This window comes from Danio rerio, chromosome 9 (assembly GCF_052040795.2).
Source record: "Danio rerio strain M-AB ecotype USA chromosome 9, GRCz13ab, whole genome shotgun sequence".
Taxonomy (NCBI): domain Eukaryota; kingdom Metazoa; phylum Chordata; class Actinopteri; order Cypriniformes; family Danionidae; genus Danio; species Danio rerio.
In genome coordinates, this window is record NC_141029.1 from 4,770,001 (window position 1) to 4,780,000 (window position 10,000).

Here is a 10,000-nt window from a genome sequence, read left to right on the forward strand (position 1 = left end):
AACAAATCAATAGGTTAAACTGTAACAATGTATTAAAGACTCTCATTGTTTTCTTAACTGATAAAAGAACGGCCATTGAAAGGATCTCTTACCTCCCCGAGGGAGTAATATCTGCGGGGAATCTGAGAATCAGGGTATACGTTCTCCAGGTACCATGAGAATGGTTTGCACTTCAGAGATTCTCTCAAAGCCTTCCGAGAAGAAACATCCCCATAATCCACCCGAACCACACCTGGAGAAACACACAAAGCATATGTTTTGAATCAAACAATCATGAATGCTTCACTCAAGACTCCCACTTGAATAAGTGTGGCCCTGGACCACAAAACCAGTCAAATGTGTATTATGTGGAAATGTGATTCTTACGTCATGAAAAGTTGAATAAATAAGCTTTACATTGATACTTAGTTTGGCTATAACTCATGAATATAAAACTACTTGAATATCTGGAACGTTAAATACTGAGAAATCAGAGTCAGAGAATCAGAAAGAGCTTTATTGCCAGGTATTCAATTCAGCTTTATTTGTATAGCGCTTTTACAATGTAGATTGTGTCAAAGCAGCTTCACATAAATGGTCATAGTAACTGGAACAGTGTAGTTCAGTTTTTAGTGTTTAAGTTCAGTTCAGTTTAGCTCAGTTCAGTGTGATTTAATCATTTAATCAGCTGCGGCAAAATAATGGATAAAAAGAGTGAGGATATGGTCAAATAAATAAATAAATTTTAAAAAAGTGCAACTGTTGCTTTCTCCGTTCGCCATGCTGGAGAGGAACAGTCTGCACAAAAGAAGCGCAGAGATGGTGTCATTGAATACAGCTCTCATCTGATTGGCTGAAAGGTACGAGTAGTCCTGACTCTGGCAGGAAAGTCTCAAAAATACTCACACACGTATCCAGGGGGAGTCGTACGTGAAAGAGGATTTGTACATTCTCATTCAGGATGAACTCGCAAGTTTTAAACATTCAAAACATTTTGTACACTCTTATACATTTGCAAATGGTGTTTTGGATTTGTGAAACGTATTTTATGAAAATGTATTTACGCTAGAACCGTATGAGCACCGGCAAGAGCTTTCATTTGAGCTATAACTTGTACATGTGTCATATATGAACCATATGAAAATGAACCAATGTAAAATACCCAGGTCGGGGATCCAAAATACTATGTATTTAGGCGTAAATAACTTTCGTACAGTAGAATAAAAACCAAAATGATGTCATATGTGCATAAAATATAGATTCTACACTTTCAAAAAAAAAACACTAACGGGGGTCTGGCGCAACGCTAGCCCTTTAAATCCTAAAGCGAAAGTCGATGACATCACGGAAGTTTAACTACCTTGTTTGAAAGCAGTGCACCTAGTTCGCAGCCTTCTTTTACACATTTTTAAATAGAAATTGATGTTTTTATTAAATCTCTTAGACTAGTTAATAATAAGAAAAGTGATAGATTCTTAGTTTATGATAAATATTTTGGAAATATCACCGATACATAAGTCCTTCTTTCCTCTTGCTTTATTTGTGTTATGTATGTATATGTTTAAACTTATTTATTTCTTTTTTCTTTCTTTTCTCTCTTTTGTTTCCCTTTTTATTAAATTTTTAATGTTTATATTATTTATCCTGATCTGTTATTATCATTGCTTTTTGTGTGTGTATTTGTGTGTAGAATTTTGTATGTTCGTTATTGAAGTCAATAAAAAAAAAATTTAAAAAAAAGAAAAGAAAGCAGTGCACCTTTCAACATCAGACACTAGAGGGAGCTTTAGCATCACTTTTCAATAAAAGCCCAGTTTCTACGAGACATTGTTTCTGCTGGCACTAAAATCACAGCTATTCTCCAAACTGCTTATCAGCTAGAGGCACAGATAGTTTGTTCACACTAAAAGTTCATTGTATTATTATAATAATCTTTTTATGATATCATAGCATTAACAACCAAATTCAATATTTTTAATTATTATTTTAATGTCACGCCATATTAAACAAAGAGGCGCAGGCCTACTTTGGGATGGCCTAGATGTGTGGTCTCTTCTATGTGTGGCACTACAGAAAGGGTACATCTGCACCACACACACACACAGTGAGAGACAGAGCTGCTGACTTCCCAGAGGCTTTGGCGATCAGAGAACACACTGACAGCTGAAGTGTCATGCATTCAAGTCTTCCTGCTGACGTTCTGCATTTCTTCCGCAGTCTAGCATTTTCCCTCTTTATGTCTGCCTTGATATTTTTTTCGGTCTTGTTTTTTGACCTATTCTCTCTTTATCTCTCTCTCTGTCTGTGGCGCAGATGATAAATGATCTTGTGTGTTTGGTTAAATGCCCGCGGGGCAGAGCTGCTCTCAGATGTGATCACTGGGGCTAAGCTACAGTGTGTCCCCTATTACAGCTCTCCTCTGAGTTCAGTCTAATGGAAAAGAGATCAGTTCATGTAAAACATCTACAGTTACTGCCTATTGCAAACTATCAATCAAATTTGTTCACATATATCAGTAATCATTTACATACAATATACACTAACTGGCCACTTTATTAGGTACACCTTACTAGTACCAGGTTTGAGCCCCTTTTGCCTTCAGAACTGCCTTAATCCATTGTGGCATAGATTCAACAAAGTACTGGACACATTCCTCAGAGATTTTTCCTCCATACTGACATGACAGCATCACGCAGTTGCTGCAGATTTTTTGCCTGCACATCAAAGATTTAAATCTCCCCGTTCCACCACATCCCACCAAAGGTGCTTTATTGGATTGAGTTCTGGTGAGTGGGGAGGCCATTTGAGAACAGTAAACTCAATGTCATGTCCATGAAACCAGTCTGAGATGATTTACGCTTTAGGACATGGTGCATTATTCTGCTGGAAGCAGCCATCGGAAGATGTGTACACTGTGGTCATAAGGGGATGGACATGGTCAGCAACAATACTCAGGTAGGCTGCGGCGTTGACTGATCTTACCTATGAAATGTTCTGCCTTTGTGCTTTGTTTTCTTTGTTTGTTCGTTACTACACCCGTACAACAGCGCTAAAATCCAGCATCTTCACGTAGTAACACTGTCTTGACTAGTGCGGTTGAATGACGCTTGTCCTGGGAGCACTGTACAAATATGGCGGCGCTATTCACGCATGTTCAGGGTCCCCATGCGATATCTAGTGTATTTATCTATGGGTTGTAATAACTCTTCCGAATGAAAAGCCTAGTTTACTACATTTAATCAGCTCACAGTAGAAAAAAAACAAGCAAAGCCTACTGTTTTCTCATTTAATGTTCCATTTCTCTAGGAACTCCACCACGATGTGAAAAAAAAAAACGGTCGCAGCTTCCAGTTCATGGAGACTTTAAAGGGGTGGTCCACTACGATCTCATATTTTAAACTTTAGCTGATGTGCAATGTAGCTGTGTGAACATAAACAACATCTCTGAATGTAAAATGTTCTAAGTTCAATGCAAAGGGAGACCTTGGTTTTTACAGAGTTAGCTTAGCAAAGCCTACAATGAACGAATTTTGGGGACTACAAAAAAATACTTCCGCCCCCTGTGACATCACAAGTTGGTTTACTGCGCATCCCACACTGCGTATACAGGTAAGGGCCGTGGCCAGAAGCACTGTAACGTTATAGCAGAGATGAAGCTTAAAAATGCGTCTAAACGCTGCTGTTTCCACAGAGCTTCGTCTGTTTCTGTATTTGGGCTTCCAAAGGACACGACACAAAGACAGAAGTGCCTTCAGTTCAATATTAATTATCTTCCAGAGAATTATAAAATACTCAGCAAGCATGATTTGACAAAACAGCTCCAGAATCTCTCCCAGTTCAGTGCTGGATTCGGCTAAAATCTCCTCAAAGCAGAAGTTGTAAGCTACAAGTAAGTGTTTTTATTTGTTAAAATTGATCATGACATGTACAGTGTCTAGCGTTAACGGTATGCTGTAGCAATGATGTAAACAATGCGAAATGCTGCTTTGCGGGCAAACGATTTAGCTACAAATTCATTTCTATCAGCCAAACTGCTGTAACACACACTCACTCCACCAGCACGTTCGTGTCTCTTATGTGTGTGCGCACGGGACTGCACTAATACCGTACGTTCACACCGAAATCGGCGAGAGCGTCAAAGGTCGCTCTGGTCGCCCTGGCGACAACGCTGTCTGCCTTCAGCTCCGGCGGCGAGAGCGTCAAAACTCGCTACATTGATCTCGTACTTAAAGGAGCCGTTGCAGCATATCAGTTACATTCCTGCATAAAACATGTTTCTAGCGTGAAAATGTTGCGCACTTTTTTATCAAATTCATAAAACAATGGAAGATCAAGTTGCGTGTGGTGTGGCTTTGCTCTATTTATCCAATATGTGTCCATATGTCTGAAATATCCTGAAGCAGCTATACTGTTTTGTACTGTCACATCGCGTGAGATTCCCTCTTTTTTAAGATAAATTTATATAACATTAATGAACATCAGTAACTTATTTAATGTATGTTTCTGTTAGAAAACATTGTAAATAATTGGAAATCCGGCGACCGCAATAATCAAACCCTTGGGAACAACTGTGGTCGGAACCAAAGTTCACAGGTCTGTGTTCCCTGAACTGCTATCAAGCGTTGGACGTCTTCAATCTGATTGCTTGCCGCCGAACCGCGTCATAGCTCATTACCATAAAGTTGACTTCATTTCAACTCTCCTCGACGCTCACACCGGCGAAGACGTGCCGCGCTGCTCCTCGCCGCTTATCGTCGCCTATTGCTGCCGGCTCTCATTGAAAATGAATGACTTCCGGCTACTTTGACGCTCTCGCCGCTTTCAGTGTGAACATACGGTCAGTCTTCAAGCAGCTCCATGTGTTTCACATCTCAGATAATGAAGTCGCAAAAGATATCTGGATGATTCATATTACTTACACCTGCATATTCCGGATACTCGTGAAAGACGTCATACGCATAGAGTTAAAAAAATACAGATTAGCTTACCTGACTAGTGGTCGCAGCAGAATAATAAATCAAGGTCAACAGGTAGCATCTCACATCTTGTGCTTTACTCTTCTGTCACGATATATTACAGAAAATAACTTAATCCAAGCATCAGAGAAAAAGAAAGTCCCATGCACATGCGCTTGCTAAAGAAAGTTTACACATTTACACACACATAGACGCACACACAGACGCTGTTAAAGGAGCCGCACCCCATTTTCACTCCTTAGTTACAGACACTTGTCAGATGTTATTTTAGAGAGCAGGCGCGAGGTTGACTGCATGTTTACACAGCAGAAAAGCGCGTGCTTTTACGGGCGTGACGTGGAGCTGATCCGCCAATAGCAGCACATTATGACGATGACCAATCAGAGCCACTTAAGGGCGGGCCTTTTAGAGGAACTAGGAAATATGACAGTCGTTTTCATGTTAGCTGAGTAGCTGTGTATAATCAAAGTGAGATATATGAAAAAATTACGCGATTTCCTTCAAGTGAACCATAAGCACACATTGCTTTGCATCTTATAAACAAAACCAAGCCTTAAATTACATTCTGGACCACCCCTTTAATAATACAATAAAAAAGTACAATGTACCAGAATTAGCCAAAAGGCAGTTTTTCATCTGCTTCTACAGCTTTGAATTACAAGGACACAAGGCATGTCCTCATAAACCACCTCAACATTGGTCATACCAATGTCACTATACATATTTTTGTCCTAATAAACCTTCAAAACTAGTAAACACATGCACACACCATATTCTCTGTTTGGTACACCACAACAGCACCACTGGGATGCCTTTCCAGGAACAATCTCCCTCATTTGCTCCACGTTATTACAGAGATCTTCCAGAATCGTTCCCTCTCAAGTCAGCTGACAGAGGTCTCAGTAAAGGCTAATCTCATTATTGTCCTTGTACAGTATGCTGAGGCTTTCTAACCCCCACTAAAGCACTACATTTCCCAGGTCTCCCTGGGGGCGAAATGCAGATAAGAAAAGCAGAACGTCCATGAATGCGTGAGCAGCCGAGCGTAACTCAGACACCTAGCGCAAAGCCAGGCATGAATAAAAGATGGAAAAACTCTCATCAGGGTGAAACATGTGTCCCATGGATACAACCACTACAGACTGTCACGAAAAAAAAACATTCGGTATCAGCAAATGTGAGCGAGGCAGATGGATGTGAAAATGCTTTAGGTGGATGTGGGACAGCTACTGTACGGCACTTAAAGTTGAATGATGATAAAATATTGATGTTACATGGCAGGATTAAGAGGTATGCTGTATTTTATATAAGAAAAAAAATCACTGGAAAGGTTGTGGAACAGAAATATTTTATGTTTTATTTATTTATCATGAATAGTAATTGTATTATTTTTTTCAGTAAAACAAATTATAGATATTCAAGGCGCAATTTGTGATTTTCCCCACTAGAGGGTGCAGATTCACAACAAACAATGGTGTAGTTTATTGACTGTATGTCTTGGAGTGTGGAAGCTTCGAAGCTGTGCTCTTCATTACATACAGTGCATCAATTACAGATTTAATTTCAGGAGTATTACCTGGTGAGATGATGTAGAAGAAATCTTTAAACTCGTCCATCCAGACTTCAGCCAATCGTCTGTTGTTCTTGTTTATCACCTGACCAGTCCCGCCCGGAAAGCTGTAAGGTGTGGCTTTCCGGAACACATGTCCGACGTGAGAACATGTCACTATCTCTAGAGATCCTCCACATTGCCAGATCTGTTTACATACATACAAAACACACCAGAATCAACAACGTTGTCAAAATCAAATCAACTACACTCAAAAAAAAAATTATGTTTGTTTTTTGTTCAAACTACAGCAGCGGAAAAAAGTATTGAACACGTCACCATTTTTCTCAGAAAATATATTTCTAAAGGAGCTGTTGACTTGAAATTTTCCCAGACGTTAGTAACCAACCAAATAAACCCATATATGCAGAGAAAACAAATTAAGTTATAAGTTATGCATAATAAAATGACACAGGGAAAACATATTGAACACATGAAGAAAGGGTGGTGCTGAAAGGCAGTGAATGCCCAGACAGTAGCTGAAATTTCACAGTAGTTCTTCAGCAACTCTCTGCCTTTCCTCAGTGTAAATGAATATCATCTGCTTCAGTCCAACATCTACTTCATCAGGAAGATGACGATGAAATCAGGGTGGACATTTCAGCAAGACAATAAGCCAAAACACAGCAAAGGAATGTGGTTTCCCCAACATTCCAAAGACATGTGGCACAGGTGAATTGAGTTAGCTAAATTGCCCGTAGTGTATGAGTGTGAATGAGTGTGTGTGGATGTTTCCCAGAGATGGGTTACGGCTGGAAGGGCATCCGCTGCGTAAAACATGCTGGATAAGTTGGTGGTTTCATTCCGCTGTGGCGACCCCGGATTAATAGAGGGACTAAGCCGACAAGAAAAATGAATGAATGTTTTTTACGACTATGATCATTGTCATTATGAAAGACATTTTATGTTCTCCTACAGTATATTGTGTTCTTATTTAAATAGATATTCATTCATTCATTCGTTCGTTTTCGACTTAGTCCCTTTATTAATCCAGGTCGCCACAGCGGAATGAACCGCCAACTTATCCAGCACCCGGAGGAAACCCATGAGAAAACAGGAAGAACATGCAAACTTCACACAGAAACGCCAACTGACTCAACCGAGGCTCGAACCAGCGACTTTCTTGCTGTGAGGCGACAGCACTACCTACTGCGCCACTGTGTTGCATTTAAATAGATACTTCACCCAAAACTGAAAATTGACTCACTATTAGTACTAAAACAATATGAGTTTCTGTCTCATGTTGAACACAAAAGAGGATATTTTAAAGAAAGAGGCAAACCTGTAGCCATTGCCTTACATAGTAAAAAAAAAAAACAAATACTATAAAAATAATTGCTGGATTTTCTTTTTTAGTTGAACTATCTGTTTAATCTAAAAAAGCAAAAAATAAATAAATAAACAAATAAGCCTCACCCTGAAAGACATCTCAAGATTTTCGCCTCCCCATATATCCATCCCTGAGTCATAGGTGCCAATCTCTTCAAAATACGTTCGGTCAATAGAGAACAGACCTCCTGCCATCGTGGGAGTTCTGTGGAAAGGAATCAAACAAAATCTCATTAGGAACTGATTTCTTATGTGCACTAAGCATCAAAGGCTAATTTAACTGACGTGAACCCTGATGTTAACTGATGTGTTAAAGAATCATCTGATCAACACCTAGAACCACACAGAATCTGCACTCAGAGAAATCTGAAGATTTGCACCAGATTTGTTAGCCCATCATCTAGTTTATATATTTACTCATGTATATGGGTCTAAATGTATATATTAATTTCATTTTTAGGATTAATTTCAGATCTATTACTGAATAATATGCAAATTAGTGTATGATTTATGTACAATACAGTTTGTAAAGTAATATTTTCTGTCTTTTAGTAGATATACAGTACTGAGCAAAAGTAAGACTTTGGCACAACATATAATCAGACCCTTCATTAAAAACAAACAGAAAATATAGGAAATATGGTAAAAACAACAACACCACCACCACAACATTTCCTCTTCAAACAAAAGTCTATGTTTAATGTTTAATTGTCCAGACATTTTCTGAATTAATATACTGTGCAATATCAGGCTTCTTTCATCCCTTTTCAGAGTTCATCTTTAGGTTTAGAGTGTCATTTCTTTCTTTTTCTTTCCAGGTGATCTCATAAAGCCTCTATAATGTTCAGGTCTGGACCCTGTGCAGGCCATTTCATGAATGGCTGTGTTTCATAAACTGTTTTCTTGGCTCCAAATAGGATTTTACTGCAAGTAGCGGATCACTATCATACTGAAAATATAAAACATAATCACTGATAGTCCTTTTCAGAGAGAGCACTGCACTTTTCAACTTTCACAATTCCATCAATTCAGACAATATTGCTAACAACATTGCAGCTCAAACCCGGACAAACAGCCTCTCTCCAACATTGTCTTTCACATGCCTTAATTAAACCAAAATAATTCAAACTCTAACCAAACTCCTATCCTAACAAACCATACATCAACTAAAAGATAACATATTTATCATGTATAAACCTCAATCAAAAAAAGATGGACAAAAAATACACTTATGACTACTTTTGTGATAAAGAGTCACATATATTCGTTATATCATGAATAAAACAACAGATCTCATGTTAGCCTAAAACTTTGTACTGTATGCAAGAGACTTTCTTTGTTTACAACAGGGGTCAACAAACTTGTTTCTGGAGGGTCGGTGTCCTGCAGATTTTGGCTCCAACCCTAATCAAACACACCTGAACAAGCTAATCAAGGTCTTACTAGGTATACTTTAAACAATCAGGCAGGTAAGTTGAGGCAAGTTGGAGCTAAACCCTGCAGGGACACCGGCCCACCAGGGCTGAGATTGGTGACCCGTGATTTACCAGATAACTGGTTCTAATAGGATTTGCATTGTAAACCTTAAATAACAGTTAAAAAGTTACTGTTTTTGTGTTAATGTGTTATGATTTTAGTTACTATACTCCTAAAATAATTCCATCTACAGTTAAAGTCAGAATTATTAGCCTCCCTGAATTATTATTGTTTATTTTTTCCCCAATTTCTGTTTAACAGAGAGAAGATTTTTCAAACAAATTTCTAAACATAATAGTTTTAATAACTTATTTCTAATAACGGATTTATTTTATCTTTGCCATGATGACCGTAAATATTATTTGACTAGATATTTTCCAAGACACTTCTATACAGCTTAAAGTGACATTTAAAGGCTTAACTAGGTTAATTAGGTTAACTAGGCAGGTTAGGGTAATTAGGCAAGCTATTGTATAACAGGGATTTGTTCTGTAGACAGTCGAGAAAAATATAGCTAAATGGGCTAAAAAAAATTTCCATAAATGGTGTTTAAAAAATGAAAAACTGCTTTTATTCTAGCCGAAATAAAACAAATAAGACTTTCTCCAGAAGAAAAAATATTATCAGACAT

At 38.3% G+C, this 10,000-nt stretch overlaps 1 protein-coding gene across 6 annotated transcripts in view; it reads right to left on the bottom strand.

The window, feature by feature from the left end:
* Positions 1-10,000, bottom strand: part of galnt13 (polypeptide N-acetylgalactosaminyltransferase 13) — a 67,284-nt gene that overhangs the window by 25,880 nt on the left and 31,404 nt on the right. For 5 of the 6 annotated variants that reach the window (XR_015499066.1, XR_015499065.1, XM_087267441.1 and 2 more), the window contains exons 7-9: positions 7,981-8,098; positions 6,532-6,712; positions 93-232 (exon numbers count right to left, since the gene is read on the bottom strand). Coding sequence is in view for 3 of the 6 variants with exons in the window: in XM_087267441.1 (XP_087123567.1) it covers positions 93-232; positions 6,532-6,712; positions 7,981-8,098 (439 nt within the window). In the remaining 3 variants the exon portion in view is untranslated. Of the gene's footprint in view, positions 1-92; positions 233-6,531; positions 6,713-6,930; positions 7,251-7,722; positions 8,099-10,000 lie in introns of those variants that run through there. The other variant, XR_015499067.1, reaches the window with a different exon arrangement.